Source organism: Drosophila bipectinata, chromosome XL (genome assembly GCF_030179905.1).
Source record: "Drosophila bipectinata strain 14024-0381.07 chromosome XL, DbipHiC1v2, whole genome shotgun sequence".
NCBI classification, from domain to species: domain Eukaryota; kingdom Metazoa; phylum Arthropoda; class Insecta; order Diptera; family Drosophilidae; genus Drosophila; species Drosophila bipectinata.
The window spans coordinates 2,637,864-2,660,846 of record NC_091734.1 but is presented as its reverse complement, the minus strand read 5'-3'; the positions used below and the strand labels follow the sequence as shown (position 1 = coordinate 2,660,846).

General features: G+C 39.4%; 1 protein-coding gene across 9 annotated transcripts in view; it reads right to left on the bottom strand.

Moving 5' to 3' along the window:
- The window catches only part of sdt (stardust), a 71,430-nt gene that overhangs the window by 22,595 nt on the left and 25,852 nt on the right, over positions 1-22,983 (bottom strand). For 3 of the 9 annotated variants that reach the window (XM_017243875.3, XM_017243876.3, XM_070277002.1), the window contains exons 5-7: positions 18,064-18,194; positions 11,196-12,422; positions 10,500-10,783 (exon numbers count right to left, since the gene is read on the bottom strand). In XM_017243875.3, coding sequence (XP_017099364.2) covers positions 10,500-10,783; positions 11,196-12,422; positions 18,064-18,194 — 1,642 coding nt within the window. Of the gene's footprint in view, positions 1-3,811; positions 3,951-10,499; positions 10,784-11,195; positions 12,423-18,063; positions 18,195-22,983 lie in introns of those variants that run through there. The other 6 variants (XM_017243877.3, XM_017243879.3, XM_017243883.3 and 3 more) reach the window with 2 other exon arrangements.

The window sequence follows — 22,983 nt, the reverse complement described above, 5'->3', positions numbered from 1 at the left end:
TAGGTAGTGCGAAAAGCAAAAAGGGAACCGGGGACAGGACTTCGATGAGAGGCGACAGATAAATGCAAACACACATGGGGGAAGCCATTAAATGTATTTTGCATTTCCAGCTGTCGGTTGACCGTGTTTGAATGTCTCCTCCCCTATCTCTTTCTCTTTCTCTGTCTGTGAATCTGTCTCTTTCTTTGTATATATGTAGATATATATCTTTTGTCATAGTTGCATGAACAACTGAATAGCTGCTTCTGCCCCAAAAGCGACACGACAGCCACATGCGACATGTTAATTGTTTACGGTCGGCCATCAAGCACGAGGCATGCTTTTTTTTTTGTCTGATAGTAGGGGTTAATATTATTAAGTTTTGAGGGTTAAAGTAGTGGAGATTTTTATGATAATTAGTGACAAACTTTTTATAGAAGTATTATAGAAGTATTATATAGTCAAGCAAATTTTAAAGCTAAGTAGTTAAGATTTTAAAGCATTTGTATCTGTTTCTATAAGTCTGGTTCTATAAACTGTACAATTCTTATAGAGTTCATAGTATGTTTATAAATATATATAGAATTTATGGTATTTTCCATAGTTTATAAAGTTTAAAACCGATTTATAACTAATAGTTCTTAAAAGTGATAGTCAAGGCAATTATTAAAATATTTTATTGAGATCCTAAAGCATTCGTATCTGGTTCTATAAGTCTGGTTTTATAAGTTCATCATAATGTTTATAGATACTAAGCTCTACAAGTACCGGGTATCAATACAATAAAGCCAATTATTAATTATTTAAGAGGCTAGAGATGCAGACTTTTATAAACCATATGTATTGTAGATACTACAAGTATTCACAGTAAAGATCAAGCAAGGTACTATAGTACCGGGTATCATACAGTAAAGGAAACTTTAGGTTGCTACTAAACAGGGCTGATAGAGTAATATACATACTGTTCAAATTATAGTTAAAATTATTAAAAATTAAAGTAATAAACTAACAATAGATACTACTAGTACTCATAAATAAAATAAAAAAAAAATCCACAAGCAAAAAAACTCTAAAAGTACAAGTACCAGGTATCATACACCCAAACTAACTCCACTTTCTCTACCAGATCCCTGCCAATATTCATAACCATTGCTGTTAGAGATGACCCTCAAAAAAACAAACCACAAAAAATAGCAACAGGTGAACCGGACGCCCTATGATTTCGGAAGTTTGTAGAAGTTCAGGGGTTCATGCTTCAGGGCATGCAACAAGTGGCAAGTGGTGCAGGTGCATCCCCGGGGAATTGAGCAATTGGGAATCATGAATCGTGAATCGAGAGCAGGGAGAATCCATATGGCAAAAATTAAAAAAAAAAAATACAAAAAACAGAAACAGAAAAAGAGGCGTGACCGGAAGAGGCTTATTTGCTGCAACGTCCGGCGCAACGGAAACGCAAGTGTAAGTGGCACCCATGAGTCATTTCCATGGCCGCAGGCTGCTCCATTTTCCATTTTCCATTACAGCCCTGACCTCCCTTCTCGACCAGCAATTGTGGGTGTTACCCTGGTCAGAATGGAGAATTTCAGAAGCAATTCAAAAACGAATCCGAGAGATAGTAATGGATTGTGGTTTTGCGCCTCAAGCAGCCCTCCTGTGGGGGCGGGGGAGAGGTGGAAAAGTGTTTGGATGGCCTCAAGAGGAGGGGGGCGGCCCAGTGTGGTTTTGGGTAAAATCAAAGGGAGGCGTGGCACTGCATCAGTGGCAGGTACTAGGTTGTTCAACCGGCTTCTAGCGAAGCTGGCTCACTAGGCTGGCATTCCATTTGAATTATTCATTGGCACATGGGAGTGGATATAGAGTATGGACTGTGGAGTATGGGAATTGAAGTGGAAGTGGCAATAGTAATTGGAGCCGGCTTAATTGCCGAGCCAAAGTAATATGCCATAACCAATAGCAATGCCAATATACAGAGCTCTGGTTGAGCTCTTGGGAAATTTGCAATCGCAATCCGCATCATCGATGCCGCTCAATTGCACCCCGAACGATAAAGTTTTTCCAGGAAAATAAATAAGCTTCACAGAAATTCATAAGCAAATCGAGTGGGAGTGAAGGGTATATGGCTGGGAAAGCAACAGACAGACGGACAGGTGGACAGGCACCAGACAGAGTTCGGTAAATTTCTTAAGAATTAATTAAAAGCCAAACACAAAGGCTGAAAGCCAAGTCAAGGTGAAAAGCTGTCAGGGCAGCCAACAGGTAAAAGGGTATAACCCTTTCTTCCTTTCAGTATTTTTTTTTTTATTTTGCAATTGCATTTAGAAGCTGTTTTAATTAGGTGTTCGAAGCAGTCTATAAGATACTGCTTAGTGTCCGCGTGTCCGTCTGTCCGTTAATGACTTTCTAAGCTAGCCATGGTCTTGTCTTTAAAGCCAAGAAGCTGAAACTTGGTATACCTAAGCTTTAGTATTGTAAGAACTATAGTAGTAAGAATGGTGAAAATCAGACAAGCACTATAGCTTCTCGAGAGAATATCCTTGAAACGTCTTTCGGGCCAAAGTCCTTCAATTAAAGTTCAACCAAACTCACTTCACCATTTGGCCAAATTCGAATTGAAATGAAACTTAATTGATTGTGGGCTCTGCCCCCCCTATTTTCTGATGAAAAGAACCCTTTCTACCGCCAACACTACTTACTGAAGCCAAAAAAAAAGGGAGAAAAAAAACCCCAGACACAGACACTGAAAAGAGAAAATGGAGAAAGTCCTGGGGCTGACTGACTGCATGCAGGTGATAAGGCCAACAGTGAGGGCCAGGCCAAAACCAGCTGGTTGCCAGTTGCCAGTGGGCGGTGCCTAAAATTAAATCTCAATTGTGCCGTGCCAAGCAATTTGGTATGCTTTTGTTTTCAGCTTGGTCGTATCTGGAGAATGCACTTACAGGGGGGGTACTTGTACGACTTCCAAAATTAAATTCGCATGCGTCACGCAGGGTAACAAAGCTCCTGGCACTTGATTACCTGGCTTTTGTGGTTGCCCAGGGTATCCCTAAGATACTTACATATATCCTTAAGAACTTTCAACTTAAAGCTTCAAAACTTAATCTCGGACGAGGCATTGAGCCATCCTTACTAAGAATTCTTAATACATTATGAGAACGAGTTCTTCTGGTGGATGCGGTCTCATCATTATCCATTCCCATTCCCATTCCCATTTCCCTTTTGCAATTTTCCCAGCCAGAGATTATTGCTCAAATTATTGTTCTACCAATTTTCGAGCATTTTCGTTGCGGTTTCTGGTCAACATTTTCCACCGCCGCCCCGTTCCTCTTTGGGGAAAGAAACCGCCAAGAAATGCCAAGACTAAGGGGGAGGGTGGGCAGGCCGCCTCATTTGACAGGTAAATTCAGAATTTATTCACCTGTTGCCCGCAAGACGAGGTGAGAAACTATTCCGGCCAAAAAGGATGATGGCCGCTTACAGCCCAGAGCTTATGGCCAAAAACGAAAGCGGTTATATAATTACATTGCCATTATAATGCAACAAAATGATGGAATGTTGGCATTATGTATGTATGGGAGAGAGGTGCACCTTTGCGTAGATCACGAATTGTTTTTTCGCCTCGTGGCATGATTTGCATACGAAATGTATCTATGAGATACACCTTGCATACAGATAAATGTATCTAGATAAGCGTGTGTCGTCGCCAATGGCTCTGCTATCAAGAACAACAATGATATAGGGGTATATATACTATGGATGTATCTACATATCGGAGGGAATATCCCTTCTATAACAATGGGGGGGCAACTTTAAAGGTTTTCCCACTCACACTCACCATTGCTTTAGGATGCGCATATTTGTAATCCTCTATCTCTTTCTCTCGCTATCGTTCTATCTCTTTCCTTTTTTTTTGGTTCTTTAAGATTTATTTTATTTTAGTTTTTATCTTTTTAGTTTACACATTTCTGTAGACTTTTTACAAATAAAAAACAAAAAATTAGAAAATAAAAGTTGCGCCTGCGTCATGGCAACAATAAGGGTTAAATAACCTCTATGAGCAATAGATAAGGGTTAATGGAAACTTTAGCCAATATCTACTGTACTATTTTTTCCGTTTTTTTTTAGTTTTTATTTTTAAACTGGACTCTGGTTTTTAACGTTTCGTTTAACACTTTCGAAAGGAAATTGTTCAACAACAACAACAACAACAGCTTCACTGACCGTGTTGCATGTTGCATGTGCAACTAACACGCACACTGACACACACACACACACACTCTAGTCATAAACTTTTCTTTCACTTTATGGGGTTTTTTCAAAAAATAGTTTTAAAAAAAAAGGCTTTTAACAAAAAAATGCAGTGATCTGGCAACTCTAGGCCAAAAGGTTATTTGTTTTGTCGCCTCTGCTTCTTGGTCTTCTTCTTCTTCTACACAGTTTTAATTACACTTTAATGAGTTTGATGTGTTAGAAGAAATGTTTTTTGTTGTTGTTGTTGTTGGGTAAATCGATCGTGCAGCTAGCTAACGGCAAATTGCAGTTGCATGTCCGTATTTAAAACATTGTCGTCTGGATTCTCTGGTTTATTTTTTTTGTTTTGTGGTGTTGCACTTGGTGAGTAGCACACGCGTTTTTACCTCGATACGTTTACAAATAGAATGAACAAAAAAAAAACTGAAAGCCGAGCTGAAAATAAACCTGGCTGAGAGAGCGCGCGATTCAGATACAAAGATACACAGAGAGAGAGATACAGAGGGTGAGAGCCAGAGAGCCCAGGAGGCAGAGCGTGACATGTATGTGTGTGTTGGCAAGAGAGGGTGCGGTGCTTCAGGTGAGGAAGCGCGTACCTGTTTCAAGCAGCGCAAGTGCAGCGCGCTCAATCGCCCCAGGATACGTGTGAGTGAGCGAGTGAATAAGAGCTACTACCCATATGCATGTAGGTGCATGTGTGTATGTGTGTGCTTGGCTGAGAGGGGAGCCAACAATGGCAAATCCAAAACTCAAGTGTGCAAACAGGCGAAAGAGGCGCTCAGGAATAGGAAAAGGAATGTCTTGAGGGGGCCAAGCCAAGCCATAACGAAGCAGAAATACCCTACACTAGGTATAGTACCTTAAAGTCCTTAGTTCCTTGCAGCAAGTAAAGTATTGAAGAAAAATTCCCACCTTGTATTATTCATGGAATTTAAGGATTGTTGGAAGAAAGAATATCTCATTTATGCTGCCACTCCCACAAAAGTTCGTTAAGCCGTCATGCTTCTTCTTCATTCCTTGTAAGTGAATCCCAAGAAGAAGAAACCAAATTAAGGCAACAACAGGCAGGTAAAAAAAATATTCAACAAACTACACTGAAAGAAATGTAAGAGATAATAGGTTTAAAAACTAAAAAGAAGTCTAAAGATATACAGGCTTAGTCTAGACATAAACCTCAATCTTAAAACAATTTTTTTAATGAAAATAATATTCAATATTTTTTCTCAGTGTAGTTGTACTTGCTAAGCCCATTGTGCCACACACAAAAGAACAAAAGGTGGGCCCGGCCCGGCGCTGCATGTGTGTGAGAGTGACTCAACGGTGAGGTATGTACGCTGCTCTACGCTCTCAGCCTCTCTTCTGAAGAATCTGAGAGGCTGCGACTGAGATTGGGATACGAATTTGGAGCCCAAGGGGAGCAGACAGATCATAAAAAAGAGCACGAGAGCCTCGGAGCAACAAAGAGAGTCAAGCCCCAATACCTAGACAGGGATCAGATGCGCTCTCTGCCAAGAGAGTGAGAGAGCGAGCCTGTTATGGGGGAGTAGGACAGGTAGGAAAACACACACCTGAGCTAGGCCAACAAATAAATAATTAGCCAGATAAAAATCTGAATTATTATTTCGGACTTTAAGCCACAAAAGAAATTGCATACCATTTCTATGAAATTGCCATGAACTTTCCAACTATCTAGAGATCTATGTATGTGTGTGTGTGTCCCCCAATAACTGGTCAATAACTGTCCATTGGTGATTGCCGACATGACAATCTGATAGATTTCCTCTGGTTGCCAAGCTATATAGCATTTCCGTTTTCCGAGGAGCATGGGGGCATGGGGCATGCAACAGCAGGCAGGCAGGCAGTCAGGCATTCGCCACTTGCTATTGGGTCAGCAGTTAAAAAAAACTGGATAAAGTAATTTTCTAATCGGGAAATCAGGGGATAGACTAGTAACTAGACTGGGAATGATTGTGAAAGATAATTAATTTTTATTAAAGAAATATTTTAAAGAAATAATGAGAGTCAAGCTTACAAAAGTAAGTTTATAAACAAATATATTTAAGAAAGTTTTCTTTTAGGAATATTTAAACGATCTCATTATAATTTTTCCTTTTTTTAAGAAAAATATTTTTAAAAACTTGAAAATCCTCAATACTGAGTGAAGTTTCTCGAAGTTCAATCCCTAAGCTCGAGTTCGAAACTGACCTGAGGCAGAAAAATTATTTTTTCCCACAGAATATTTTTAAAAATTTTAGAAATTATCATTAATGAGGCATGAGTTAATGCGCTTTTTTGAAATATTGAATTTTTCAAAACTAACCTATCAAACCATTTTGTTTTTTTACCAAATATTTTTAAAAAATTTGGAAATCCATAATACTGAACCCATAAGTAATAGATTTTTTGTGGGGATATTTCATCATAATGTATCCCCAGATTTCGTAGAAACGTCAGGAACCCTCTCCCAGTATTCAGTATCTTTGTCGTTTGTTTTCGTTGCTCATTCGCTGCCTGAGCCGATCCCACAAAAAGGCTCAGGCTAATGAGAGTGTGTGGAAAACCGAAAAGGAGAGGGAGGTGAGGTGGTTAGGGGGAGCGGATGAGGGACAAGGGCCAACAGGTAAAATGAAGAAGGTAAGACGGAGATTCAAACAAACACACACAGATACTCGAACACGCAAACACACACAAAACGAAAGCAAAACAAAAACAAGAGGCAAACAAAACGTTGACGTTGATTGCTTGGCTTACCTGCGAAGAGAGTGGACAGCGACGAGAGGGTGAGGAAAAAGGTACAAGGAGAAGAGGTGAAGAAGAGCCGAGGAGAGCGAAGAGCGAGCTAGCAAAGCATCCTCCAAAGATACAAAGATACAATCAACATTGAGGCACACACTTGAGCTCGTTTATGTTTGTGTGAGCCTGTGGGGCATATATGTATGCCGCCCCTCCATCCTCAGCCCTCCGCCCCCTGCCTCTTAGCCCTCTTCCTCTACCCTTTCGGCCCAGATGCCCAGAGTTATTATAACGGATTTATCTCAAGTTACAAGCAGCACACACACACACATACACTCGACATACATGGCAACACAAATATGAATTTTATTCCATACCCTGGCAGTTTGTTCTTTTAACATTTTTATGCGATTTACTTTTTAGTTTCTTGCTCTACAAATAACTCGCAGCATATCCCTCCCCCTTACAGTACATCCTCCTTAAATGGAACCTTGAACAATAGTTCCCTATAGTTTTTTTTGAGTGATGGGTTATGAGGGCGTTTTTATTTTTGTTGCCAAGGCTGCCTCTTGCCTCTTAACGACAGGAAATTAATGATTTAATTACATTTTTGGGCCAGGTCCAAACGAGCAAGAGAGATGACTATAGGCGAGGAGAGCAAGTGGGAAGATGGCTGGCAAGGAAGGGTAGGATTAGTTAATGGCGGCACCTTTAATTGATTTTCCTCCGAGAGAGCTCCCATGGGAAAGTGACCAGCTTGCTTGGGAATGCCATCACTCCATCTCTTTCTCTAATCTCCACAAAGTCAAGAGTCGTCCTACCTCAATGTACACCATCGTCATCATCATCAGCCAAGCAAGTCACCAAGCACACAAAGTACAGAAATCGAAAATACCAACAAGCGACAACAAAAAGGCAAAAAATGCTGCGCATGCGCGTGCCGAGAATTTTTTTGTAGACCCCAAACAGAGCCCCGCGATCTCCTCGCATTAAGCGGTTCTCCAAGTCTCAAGACCCCAAGAAACAGAAATGGCAAAAAAACACTTGAAAAAATCTACAAGGATTTTTAATAATTATTTAGTTATTTTTAAGATTTTATAAAGATTTTTTTTCAAAGAAAACTTAAGAACTCTTGGAAAACACTGCAAGTGGCTTTAAGCCCTAACAGTTTCAGAGCCACTGCCTTTGTCAACTTGAACTTCTATTTGAATGTCTTGTTAATGGCTCTTGTTTCTAGTTATTTAATCCATTTAAATCTAGTGCATATGGCCTTTTTTTATATCCATATTCTCTGATTAAAAAAAAAAAAAACAATAAGAGAAAGAGAAATGTCATCGGGCCTTGATTGTTGTCAGTCGATGAGTCGATGTCGAGATGTCAATGCCAATGCTCGAGATGAGCAAGATGAAGAGACGTTAGCCCCTCCAAAACCCACACAGACACACATATATAGAGGGGAAACTGGGATATAGGTTATATATACTGTAGAATATCGGAGGGAGGGCTTCACATCGGCGTGACAGTTTGGCAGGAAGCACAAATGCACAACTCGTAGATAATGCACATCAAGTGCAATATCAAGTGTCGTTACCAGAGGCTTAAACAAAAAGGGGGCACTCTACTTACAGGAAAATAATTTTAAACTTGAAATATATAGTTTTTCAAAGTTTCAGATTAATTTAATGAAAATTAATAGCTTTCTTTTTTAGAAAAGAAAACATATCTTTGAAAACTAAGACCCTAATTACCTTTTAATATTATATTTCATATATTTATCTCTCAGGACCCCCTTTATTGGCACGCCCCTGACCATCATCATCATCATCATCATCAGCGTTTGTGGCCTGTCACTGTCTGCAACTGATTAGTCAGCAGGTTTTCAATTGCGGCTGACAAACTAAAAGCGAACGATGGCCCGAAACGGGACAGGAGCCATGATAGACCGAGATGGCAATGTACATATACATAGATAGAGACAGAGACCGATTGGCACTAAGCGAAAGAGACAGAGACACTGACCTGACCGCAAACTGACCCGCAAAAGTGCGACCCCAAAACGTCGAGCCCTAATTGCTAGCCAATCAATTGCCTCACAACTGTGCCATTGACTCTAAAACTGTGCCGTCAGTCGTGAAAGCAAAAGGATGCAGGAAAGAAAAAAAAAGGAGGAAAAATCGATTAAAAATGTATAAATATTCATCGCCGGGCGAGGAAAATAACTCGTTAATTAATAATGAGCATAAAATGAAAGCGCACGTGCTTAAATGGGGCGCCAGGACGCGGAGGAGCAGGCGTTTCAGGAAGGGGGGCGGTTGGGTGCTCTGTGAGTATATGTGGAGAGCCAAAGGGGGAGGCAAGGTGGTCTGGCAAGGATGCTGGGTGACTTTCGCGTATACAGTTTATGACACTTCCATAACACTTGTGTCCGGTTTTTAAGAATTTTTAAGAGATATTTTTTATGAAAAGTTGTAGTCCTTTTGAAAGGTTTTTTTAGAGAATTTAAAAATATACTTTAGACTCTTTAGTTTAATGTAAAAAAAAAAATCAATTAAAAATTACTACTTTCAAAACTATTTTGAAACTCTTTTGGAAAACATTTCTCCCACCACTTGTGGTTTTGAAAAAAATATCCCAAACTGTAAATAGTTTATTTATATTAACTTAAAAATGTCCACAATTTAAAGAATGTTCTTTAAAAAAAACATTTAATTTAATAATAAAATAGCAAATAGTGTGTGCTATTTTGTTGGCTTGCGGTGTGGGTGGGCGTGTTGCATAGTTTTGCCGCTAAAATCACAACAGGTTCGTTTGCCAAGCAAGGACGAAGGCGAAAACTAGCAAAAGGGGTGGCCCGTGAGGGGGTGGGGAGGCAGAGGGGTGGTCTTAATAGTGAGAGAGCGCTGGGGAAAAATGTGTGAAAAATGTCAGCGATGGCCAGGGGCGTAGAGCAAGGGGAAACACTACCAGTTACCAGTTACCAGTTACCAACAGCCAGCAGCCAAGAGCTGAGAGCTGCAAGCTATCCAGCCAGCTGGAAAACCCAGCGAACAGAGCCAGTAAATAAATAACCAGTCATAAAAACAGTCAGTGTGTGGGTGTATTACACACACACATATATATAAGCTAGCGTGTGCGTGTGAGAGAGCTTGAAAACCACATGTTTTACGGGTATTTCCACGGCGTGCAAAATTCCATTCAAGCCGGAGGGTGTATAGCACCAAAAAAAAATTCTACAGTGAGCCAGTGGTAATATTTGCTTCATAAAATGCAACAACAACAACAAACAAAATAGAAACAAATAAAGTAATAAAAAAATATTTTCAAAGAAAAGAAAATTAAAACAAAATCGCTGCACTGACAGTTTGAGAGAGATTGAGGGTCATTGGTAGAAATGCGCCTAGCGGTTAGGCAACACTTTTTTCCTAGCAGGCAGAGGATCACTTAGCCGGGACACTATATCTTTAAAACCTCTTTAAAGTTTTTGTTTTTTAACTTAGTTATTTAAAATTAAGTTAATAAATATTTAAAAAAAAACTCACCCTCTAGCGTCGGGCCGCAAACTTTGATCTCCCAATAAAAGTTCAGTTCTTCCTATTGATATGCTACTTGTGGGACTGTTTGGTTGCTGCTGCTGTTGTTGCTGTTGCAATTGCAATTGTTGTTGCAGTTGCTGCTGTTGCAACTCGTAGTTGGCACTTAGCAGCTGTTGTTGTTGTTGCTGCTGCTGGGATCTGGCGTTGCTGCCACTGCTGGCTGTTGCTGTTGCACTCGCGTTGTAGGCATGCACATCACTGGCCTGATGGACTATGACATCGTCTAGTAACTGGGGATTAAGAAAAATAAGGTTTTTTAATAGGTTTCATACTTATAAATTAAAGAATAAAATTATAAAAATTATTAAAACATTTTTAAAACATTTAAAAAGATGAAAAATAGTTGAACAGATATTTCCACAAACCTAAAATATTAAATAAGAATCATCTTAAAAAAAATACAATAAAATATATTTTAAAGACCTCTTAAAAAAATAAAGAAATTATTTTTTAATAAAATATTTATAATATTTATAATTTATATAAACAAGATACACTTTGCGGCCTTTTTTGTAGAAGAAACTAAAACACCACCAACAAGTCACAGAAAAGTGAAATAATCTCTAAAAAAAAATATATATAAAATTATAAAACTTTACAATAAATATTTTCTTAAATCATTTTTTTTTTTATAAAAAATACCTCTCTTCTCTGCGAATATAGATTATTCGATATTAGTAGATCACAATTCTTCATGAGAGACGCCGTCTGGGCTGCTGCTGTTGAATTATTGCTATTATTGTTGTTGCTTAAAAGTAAGTGTTGTTGTTGTTGCTGCTGTTGCATGGAATTATTGTTGCTGGAATGTAGCTGCAACTCAGCAAATGCCTGCTTCAACTGACCACTGGATATGGCCGTGGAGTACTCCGTTTTGGGTGTGGTGGTGCCATGGACATGCCTCGTTTGCGGTTCTATTTTCGGTTCAATCCCCGCCAGCAGGGGCGAGGTCGAGGTCTGGGCATCCACAAAGCTGGGATTCGGTGGGCCGCCGAGTTGCAATGGTGCCGGCACCCCCGGACGATGCAACGACTGCTGTGGCGGATGTTGCTGCTGGTGCTGGTGCTGTTGCCGTTGCTGGTGGATGGCGGCCGTTGTTGCCAATGTGGCAGCTGCTGCCGGCAGGGCGGTTGTGGCCGGCAGCGTTGTTGTCGGCAGCTGGGCGTGTTTGTTGTTGTAGTTGATGTAGGTGATGCCACAGTAGTTGGCCCCATCCACGTCATCATCGTCGTCGAGGTCCTCGTTGTCCACCTCCTCGGCCAAGTGTTGCAGGCTGCTGGCCAGCAAGGACTTGGCCTGCAGAGGCTTTCCGGCGGCGGCCGCTGCTGCCAGTTGCTGTTGCAGTTGTTGCAACTGTTGCTGTTGCGCCTGGCTGGTCTGGTATATCTGCCCAGTGGCACTGGTGCTGCCCCCACTCGTGTTGCCTGTCGCACTGCCACCGCTGCTGCTGCCTGGGCCGCTTAATCCTCCGCTCTTCAGGGCCGCCGATGTCGTATTGTTGGCATTCCGATCGGCTGCCGTGGCAGCTGCCACAGCGGCACTCACCAAAGCCGAGGCACCTTGCACCGCCGCTGCTGCTGCTGCCGCTGCCGCCGCCGCCTGATGTTGCTGCTGCAGTGGCTCCACCTGGGCCTGAACCTGCACCACCGACCCACCCGCCGCTATCGACGGCACTGTCCCGGTGGCCGTGGTGGGGGCTAGTGCCAGGGATGGGGCACTTATCGGCCCGCCGGCGGTGGCTGTCGTCATGGTGGAGCTGCTGCAGGTTATCTGGTTGCTGGTGAATGACGTCACATAGATGGGTGTCGACTCGTTGAGGAAGCTCAGATCCTGCCGCTGGCTGGTGACCGTGCCGCTTTTCGTTTGTTGCAACTGCAATCCAATCAGAGAACCAAACAACAACACAACCAATGAATCAAAAATAATGATTACATATCGGTTATGGGAGGAGGCTTTCTAACCACTCATGCTAGTACTGGTTCTATTGATAGAAATGGGCCTCAACTAGCTGGGGTGTTGATAAGAAACAGAATTTGGGTCTTTTCTTTATCTGGAAAGTGACGGGCAAGTATGCTGTCTCGAAATTCCTCAATTTTAGGGGTTTTCTTTAAAGGGAGTACCTAAGGGGAGGCCTTAGGCTTAGACTAGGGAGTATCTTTGATATAGAATATTGGTATAGATTAAAAGAAATCATATCTTTCATCATGACAATGATATTTCAAATGTATTTCTTTATCTAAAAAGTGATAAAGAAGTATTCTGTCTAGAAGTTCTAAAACTATTGTAAGGTTTGGTTTTTAAAGGAGTTCTTCCAAAGGTGGTTCTAAGGAAAGTACTAGATAGATTAAAGATACGACTTTAATAATAGTCTAAAAAGTAATTATATCGTTCATCATATCAGTCGTATTTCTTTATCTTGAAAGTGATAGGAGGCTTGGGAAACTAGGGAGTGTATAGATACTCCTTATATAGGAGTGTATAGATGAACCTTTAATTTAATAATACTCTATAAAGATTCATATTGTTCATCATAGTAATGATGGTTTTTAAAGGAGTTCTTTAATGACGGTTCTTAATGGGGTATTAGAGGGATCTTTCGTCATATAAAAAATATTTCTTTATCTAAAAAGTGATGGAGAAGTAGTCTGACTAGAAGTTCCAAAACTATCATACATTTTTAATAGAGTTCTTAAAAGTAAGTTCTTAAGGAGATACTAGAGAGATCGATGGGGAAGATCGATTACCTATAAGTACCAATACTATTAAGTGGTTTAGATCTTAAAGGGGGTTCTGAAAAGAGTTCCTAAAGGACTAAGACTAAGACCACAAAGTGTCATCCATATTTTCCATAAATCCCCTTTATAAACCCACCAAATATTTTCCATTCACTCTTTTTTTATCAGCAATCACTGATAATAAAACTCCACCCCCTAATAATGATTATCATCATTAATAGCCACCAACAAACAATAAAAGAAAAAACCCTTTAATAGCCAGGGTTTAATTTAAATGATTATCTTTCTATCCACAACCACTATTCCACAACTATTAACAACAAGAGCTGGCAAACTTTAGGCAAACAAAGGTCTTCATATAACGCCGTTGACAGGCTTCATTCGGGATATATGTGTGTATAGTATGTATATATAGAGTACAGTACATATGCAAATCAATCAAATTCCATTAAAAATAAAGCTAACCAAGCCAAGTCCCCATTATCCCCTCCTCCCGTATTGATGCTGTTCCCCTAATGAAATATGAATTATTAATGCGACGACACATAATGGATGTGGCACACACACATGGGGGTGGGTGTGTGTGTGTGTGTGTAGGTGTGTGGGTGTGTCGTCTGCGTCTGGGATCCCGAAAATCGAACAACGAACAAAAGACAAGCGACTAAAATCCGAAAATGCCACACCTTTAAGCCTGTTCTGCCACCCACACACACGCATCCAGTCAATGTCAAACTGTTCTGGCCAATTAAGATGAACCTTATAAGCCTCTTTCTACAGCCAATCCAATTTAGCCTTAACCTTCAACAAAATAATATCAAAAAAAAAATGAACAAGTCGAATTATAAAGCTTTTTTTGATTTTTTTTTTAAATGCAATTACATGAGGATGAGTTGGCTAGATTATGGCTAAAAAATGGTGGCAATTGTATTAGCTAGAGGTGGCTAGAGGGGGCTGGCGGGGCATGTGTCATCTATAGGTAAGGGATTCCCGTACTTAACGCTGGGTGCACATTTCCACTTAAGCGTTCAATTGCTTCGATTTTCCGAGAGCTTCTCTGGCGCTACTTTTCTCTGTTTTTTCACCTTCCTATAAAAAACCAAAAATAACAAAAACAACACCCACAAAAAAATAACCACCCACTTTAGCCATAAGCGTTTTTTTTCGCTTAAATTTTTTTTTTTTTTTTTTTTATCGGATTATTGACAGCCAAGTCGGTTTGTCAGTCTACCGCATCGGCTTGTGGATTCTCTCGATTCTCGATTTTTGATTGTGGAGATTGTGAAGTGAGGGGAGAGGGGGAGAGAAGGGAGGGAGAAGCGAAGAGGTGAGGCTTCACTCGCAGCTTCACTTTTGCTTCCTGCCACAGCAGGACCACCCCTACTTCAGTGCCACCTGGCCCCCCAACAATAACCTCCTACGCACTTTAACACTTATCGGATATATCGTTGCATATTTTCACTGAGAACTAAGATTGAGGGCATTGTCTGTAGATTTTTACTATTAAAAAAAATAATATTTAAGATGTTAAATACATATTTAATAAAATATATAAACTAAAAGCTAGTTTAATAAGCTCTCTACTTTGTTTAAAGTTTTTTTTTTTATAAAAAACCATATATTCCAAGTAGATCTTAAACTTTTGGGCTGTTTAGTTGGAAAACCTTTATAAATTTACCTTTTTTTTTTTAATTTTCTACTTCTTAACAATGAAAAACTCTTAGATACAAATTTTCACCAGTATTTGGTATATTTTGTAATGCCATTTTCACCTCTCTGGTACCCAGACTCAGACTCAGACCCAGGTCTGTATGCATATTCCATCATTTGTTTGTGTTTGTAAAATCATTTGTTCGGTTGGCCTGGCAACAAACGATTGACTCACTGACGCACTTCCCCTCGTTCCACTGCCCCTTGCCCCTACCCCTATGCCATGCCCCTATCCCCACTTGCAACGCCACTCTAGCGCATCCTAGACAAAGCCTCAATAGCCCCTCACCTACACCAATGTATGCCCCTGGTTTCCCAGATTCCGGCCAGGGTTCGGGAGTAACCCAACCCAAACCGAACCGAGCCCAAAACCAACCCAGATCCCCACCTGACCTCCACCTCGCATCTGCCCACCTACCCAGCTACCCATCTGCCCGTCGAGCTAAAAGCAATTGTTGGAGCGTTCAACTGTGATGACGATGATGACAAAAGCACTTGATGCGCTTAAAATCGTTAGTAGAGGGGTGTGGCAAGGGGCAGATTTCATGAGGGGGACCCTCAAGGGGGCAGGGTGAGGTGGGGGGGCAACAGTTGTTATTCGGGGCAGAACTCTCGATGCGGTTAATGCGTGAATTCCAGAATATCAGACATACAAGTCTATACTCCAATAGGGGTTCTAGTTCAACGACAAGTGCTCTTGAACTCCGGCAGAGTGACCAGATTGGATTTAAAACTCAAGGGCTATTAATTAATTAAACCACTTAAATTTGAATAATTTTTAGAGAATTTTTAAAAGTATTATATTTAAGAAAAATTGGTATTCAAGCAAAGGAGGGTGTAGTTCTTAATTGAGATTCCTTTTCAACAAGCTTTGGCTAGTATTTGGCTTAATAAAAAATGTATATTAAAATTAAGACAATAAAAATATTAACATAAAATTAAATATTTAATAAATAATTAACTAAAAAAACTTTCTAAGTTCTTAGTTAGTATTAAAACATGATTTTTTAACTAAAATGAGTTATTTCCTTTAAGGCTTTGGTATTCAAACATTATAAAACATTTTAAGAACAAAAACACGTCTTTAAATTCTTAAAAAATTCAATAAAAAATACCAAGTGAGTGAGAAAGACTTCTAGATAGAAAGAGAACCAAAAAAGACTCTTTTTATATAAAAAATAAAAGAATCAAAAGCCCAAAAACCCCCTCCAAGCAATCAAAAATCAATAACCTCAATAAAAAAAACCATAAAAAACCAGAACCTTAACAGATAAACATGTAAATGAGTTTATTATTTAATACTAAACAATTAATGACTAAAAAAATGTACATATATACAATAAATAACCGACTTTCTGAAATGCAAACTAAATCAAATGAAACAAAAAGTGAATACATGCGTACATGTAATCGCTGTAATTTGCATTCAAATTTCATTCAGAGCTCGATCTTTTGTGTTTCAACTGTAAACGCAACGAGACGTTGAATACGCAACTTGAATGCCTAATGAATTTATTCACAAAAACAACAACAAAAAAACAAAAAACCAAAATAAATAAATACCTAAAACCTTAAAAAATAAATAAAAAGAGAAACATGACCAAAACACACATGCCGGCTTAAAAGTTGAGGAATCCCTGTATAGTACGTTATGCAACTTCCCAAAAGCGCGAATCGCATTTGATTAGTCTGGAAACTGAATACTGAATATATATAGTATATATATCCACTATAGCCCTACTGTCTCACTCGCTCATGCAAATGCCAGTGTGCAACATTCACTTTCAATTACCCACATATTTGATTTGCAGTTTTTGGCTTTTCACTTCGTGAGTGAGACTGTTTTTTTTTAATATTTTGTTGATACTCTTGACGGGAAGTTAGTTTGTGACTTTTATTTTTGAAATAAATCATCTTTTTTTAGGTTATATAGCCTTGTCCGTTTGTCCGCGTGTCCGCTAATTAGTTTTAAAGCAAGCTAGGTTCTTTAATTTTTAAGCTATTAAGCTTTAACTTAAAACATAGCTATCTTTTTTATCAACCTCAGCTTAGGAGTAAAAATAGAAAGAATCGGCTATCTATAAACTATCGATATCTTGCCTTGTCCGTTTGTCCGCGTGTCCGTTTAAATGCTTTAAAGCCAGCTAGCTCTCTTGATTTTTAAGATATTTAACTGAAATTTAAAACATAGACTTTTTATAATTTAATAAAAAAATACTATCATTCCCCAAAGAGTATCTACAACTCGCCTTTCCTCTGAAAATCTTACTTTCATTACTTGCTTTTTTTCTGTGCTTTTTTTTGCGTAACTTTTGATGTGGCTGTTGTTTTCAAGTTTAAACAACGTTTGTTGCAAGCTTTTGTCTTTTTTTTTTATTATTTTTTTTCACTTATTTGCGTTTGGTATGTTTGTATTTTTGTTTCCACTTTTAGTTTCAGTTCAGTGTCTGCTTTGTAGTGAGATTTTTCTTTATTTTTTTTCGTGTTTGGTTTGTTGAATTTTTAATTGAATTTTTGTGAATTTGTAAAGATACTAGCCATAGCCATTGTGTTTGGGGCATTGGCCAGGGGTGGGGCCTTTCGGTCAGTCAGTTATGTTACCAATACAGGAGGTGGCCTGCAACGTGTCTGATAGAAAGCTGTTTTGATAAAACATTTTCCATTTCAATTTCAGCTTCAGTTTGCTGGCAACCAAACATGGCCAGCAAATAAATAGCTGCCTCTCAGTGTGGCACATGCCCCCAGTCGCCAAAAACCAAATATTGCAACATATGTAAGTCTGGTATGGACATTGAATGAGTGAATGGACCAAATGGGTTGCAAATGTTTGCAAAATTATTGAACTTTTCAGTCAAAACGAGCAAAGGCGAATAGAGAGAAATTCTAACCAGGAATGGAATATGCCAGGACTTTCAATATGAAGGATACTTATTTCCATTTTCATTCTAGACCTCCCCCTAGTCCCCGCTGGATAGGAATGCAATGGCATTGCAATGTAATTAAGTTTTCCTTTCTGGAATTCTTGGGTTTCTTCAAAAGGAGGAGAGTTTTGTGAGTAGGGGTTTACTCACCTTCTTGGACAGCTGGGTGATGTCAACGGGGGTGACCCGGTTCAAGGCCGCCAACCGCTGCAGACGCTCCCGGGCGTGCTCCTCGACGGCGATGACGAAGGCGTCCTGCACCGAGTTTCCAATGTCCCAGGCTGAAAATAAAATAGAAGATAAATAGGTTAAAATTTTATTAAATATTTAGGGGGAAAAAAATAGAGAAAATTAGGTTTAAGTGGCTTAATTTATTATGTTTAGGTGCCAACTATGAGAATCGAGGAGGAGGGCGCATTATTTTAAGAAAATCTTTAAATTATAGGCTTGCTTCCCAAAAACACCACTGATGTCTCTCTCTCTCTAAAATTTTAATATAACTTCCATAGACATTTCCGGTTTAATTTCCACAGATTTCCAGAAAGAAAGACCCTTAAATCCCAGTCGCCTGTTCATCATCCTTTTTTTTTACGAACCCCAGAGCCCCCCAAGCCTCAGAAGCCAGAGTCCTGAGTCCTGATTCCTAAGCGAATGTCGATGACAGGATGTTTGAATATGCAGACTTTTACTTTCCAAAAAAGGGCCAAGGATGGCAAGGATGGCAAGGATTTGTTTGGTTTCTTGAGAACTCCCTGGTGGAGAGTTCATTTCGGACTCGGAATGCAGCATTCATGAGGAACAGTAAACGAATCGTTCAATACATATTCATGAGTGCACTCACATTCAGAGGCCACAAAAAAAACAAAAATTGTGAATTCTAGGAGGCATTAGGGAATCATTTATTCGCCATAAGACGGAATCTTCAATGGAATCTTCTCCGTTGAGGCCTCGGGAATCAACGAAGCGGCCAACTGTCAGCTTTCTTGGCCAACACACACACTACTACGTGTGTGTGTCCGTTGGTTAAGAGAAAGTTTTTCTAAAAATTCGTCGGCTGGTGACAGAAACGACAACATCCTTCCCCCTTTTTTTTTTTTTGGCTCACATCTCCAATGTCCTTAGTCCTCCCACTCCCACTCGGCGTTTCAACTTTTCTTGTCACTTTTATTGCTTTTCGGCTGTGCACTTCCTCCTGTGTACGCCCCCTTGGCAGTGCCTTCTAGTCCTTCAATCCTCTGTCCCCATATCCTTCAAGCTCCAAGGATATAGGGGGCGACCTCGGCTTTAATTTCATTTCGCTTCCCTTGCGTTTTCGGCTGTTGATTGCGCCGAAAAGCGGTCGACTTTTTGGATGGTACAGGGGGTGCAGGGAAGGGGGATGGCCTGTGTGGGGGCTGCCCTCGATCCGAGGTCACCAAACCCACCACCACCCCGTTGAGGCGTGCCCGGGCAAAAGTGGAGCGCTCAGGCCAGATCCAATTAGGCGCCGCGTTGTCAGCCTCGATGTAGCAACATGTCGTTGAACCCTCCCCCGCCGCCGCCCCTACGCACCCCAGGCCAGCCACGCCAGCCTCCTACCTTCTACATAATAAAAAAAATAAATAATATAAATAAATTAAAATTTATTTGTTAAATAATTATTGCCAATTTGCAGAATGTTAATTGTTTGGCATTTAAAAAGAAAAAAAGAACAAACAATAAGTGTTAATTTTAGACAAAAAGAGTGGAAAACAAACATAAAAAAGAGCTTTAATTATTAGTTTACATATTAATTTATTTTTAAAATTTTATTTAATTTTTTTAAGAGTATTTGTTTAAGTAAACAAATATTTCAAACATCAACATATAAGACTTATAATTATACGAAGGGTGTCTTGTGGAAAGAAAGCATAGGACCTTAAAAAAATTGTTAAAATTATGTTTTACTTAAAAAAAAAATAAGAAAATATATATTACCAAAAATCGTAAGCCCCTAAAGTAATAGCTTAAATTTAATATGACGTTTTTTAAACCTTTATTTAAACAATAAATTTAATTAAGAAGAATAATACTGTTGTTCTTAAATCTCACAGTTTCTACACTTGTTTTAGATTAAGTACAATTTTTAAAAGAAAAATACGCAAAAAAATTACAAAAAATATCAAAAAATAATATAAGTATATCCCCAAACATGTTCTCTCAGTGCATAACCCGAGTAAGGGCCAGTGGGTGGTGTAGGAGACTTTTGCGAGTTCGGAGCCAACTACCGTGCGTTTTTTTGCTCTGACTTTTAATCTCATTTGGCGGATGAGTGTATGTATGTGTATGTGTGTCTGTTTCAGGGCATTTGTATGAGTGTGAGTGTGAGTATCTGTGTGGGTGACCCTGTGCGTGGGTGTCCGTGTTTGTGTGTGTGTATGTCTGTCTTTCATTTCCTCGATCCCCCAACCATGCCATGCCGTGTTCCTCTCATAAGTCTTGACATGCCGTGTCAGTTGAGCGCCTCCTCAAGTCCGGGCAATTGCGATTCCGATTGAGTTCATGTCCGCCCAGAAAAAGTGGATGCCACGAGGGGCTAGAGGAGTGTCCATTCACTCTCGTCTCTCTCTTATAACCTCCCCCCTCCACCCAACCCCAACCCTTTGACACATGCAAATGTTTGTAATCGAGTTCAAGCTGTTGACGGAGTAGCACTACGACATCCCAGGTGTCCGTTATTTGTCCGGGTGTCCGCATGTCCGCATGTCCGGATGTCCAGTTGTCCGCTTGTCCATTACCCATTGTCGCTTGTTGTTTCTCCACGGCTCGTTGTCCGCCATTGTAACAAGTGTTTGTGCAATATTATTAACCTTAATTAGCCATTAATAGGTCCTGCGGCTAACGGGTCAAGTCATGGCATCCACGACCGGCCAACGGGTTGTTGCCCCATTGAGGCCTATTGAGGCCTATTGAGGCCTATGGGGGCTTATTAATTCAACTCGTCAACTCTTTAAACAGCAATAAAAAGCAATGGACCCACAACCCTTCACATGTTAACTATTTTTGAGGCAAAGTTCTACATGCAAGACCCATTTTGGATGGTATGGATGGATGGCTGCCTGGCTCTCAGGGTTAACAAAACTTTCAATGGCTCCTTCATTAAGGACATTAATCTTGAGGATCAGTCAACCAGTCTCAGAACTACCAAGCTTCCTTTTTTTTTTAATTAAAGTAATATTTTTGAGTTAAACTTTTTTAAGCCCCAAATAAAGGGTATTTTTAAGTTGAATTCCCTTGAACTTTTTATCGAGTTTCTTGTTACGTGGCAGTCTCATACATATTTTTACTTTTTGTTGTTGTTGTTGTTGTTGCCTCACAGCTCGTGTGGCACTTCACACATTTCAAGAGGGGCCGATATGAGGAGGGGGGTTGCAAGGTAAAAACTTCTACGTTTAATGGATCTGAGGGAAAAACCCTGAAAACTTCTTTTTCTTCTTCTATTGGGATGTTGAATGGGTTTTTTTTTTTGTTTTTCTCAATCCTATACTGAAGGGAAAATGAAAACTTTTGGGGCGTGGCGTGGTGGGTGGAGGCGGATCGGGGTAGACGGGGTGTGGCTAGAGCTTTAATTGCCCGCAAGCAAATCGATAAACAATAAACCAAAGTGCACTCAAATTGCAGAAACCACGTGAAAAGTGCCTGCAACAAGCAACCTGCAACCTGCAACCTGCAACAACAACAACAAATAGCCAACAATAAGAAGAAACAACAAATAACAACTAAAACTTAAATGAGGAGTGAACACAACGAAAATTTTTGGCCGCAAATTTGCAAAAGCCAGTGGCTGTCAAACTGTAATACGATGGATTTCAATTGCAAAGCCAAGAACATAAACCGCAAATCGAATTTAAGCCAAAAGTTTCAAGCCAAAACCATAGACAATTATAGACAGTACAGAACAAAAATATAACACCTTTAAAATAAAATAAAAATAAAATTAATTAAACTATACATAATACTTTAAAATATATTTAAAAATCTAAATAGTTTCTCTAGCTTTTATTTAAGACTTTATTATTTATTACATCTAGGTATTACCTTAACTATAATTTTATTTTTTTCTAAATACTTCCCTTATGATGTCATTAATTTTTTCTCTGAAATTCAGGGCCAGACAAAATGCAACATTTTTGCCATTTGTTTGTTATTTTCGTTTTGAGTTTCAGTTTCAGTTTCAGCTTTCGTTGACTGACTTTACTTGGCCCTGGCCTTTAACCAGACACAATAAAAACAGCAGAAATAAAAAAAAATATATATATACAAAAATAAAACATTAACAATGGAGCAGCCGACGCTTGGGCGAATTCGTTTGTAAATTTTTGCAATTAAAATTTAATTGCCAGTGAATTGTAATGTATCGTGACCGAATGGGCCACCAAAAAAGAGAATCTATATTTCATTAAAATATAAAAACAACTTTTTTTTCTTCATTTTTCGGATAGATACACTAATTGGCTATTAAATCATTTGCATTTGCAGTTTATTGCAACAAGAAAAATATATACTATATTTGTATTCAAAAATTTCCTTTTCTTTATTATTTTTTCAAGCGAATAAAAACGGGTTTTGGCCGAGCAGAAGATACAGATAGAGATACAAAGAGATACTGAGATACAGGTGTATGGCAGGCAGTACAGGTATCACACTCTATCGATGTGTTTGTGTAAATTGTTTTGTCTCTCGTCTTTTATCTGCGAATCATGTGCACGGGTTATGTAACCGCACAATCGAGTATCGCATTACAATTCAATTCCCTCCTCCCCGTCTAGCCACCTATCCAAGGCAAAGATATTTGGTTTTATGCTAGGCCTGGGAAAAATAATAATTTTATCTTCAACAACATGAAAGTAGCGTCATTTCCAATAAATCAGTTATATGGTAGCTAGTATAGGATATAGTCCCTCATAGGGCCAACAGCGATATATATATCTTCTACAATTCTGATCCGATTCTCAAGCGGAGTACCTTAAACGATTTCTGGATCGATTCTGCGTCATTCTGCATCAAAATCTTGAGACAAAATATTTTTTAGATTTTTTGTCCATTTTTCCT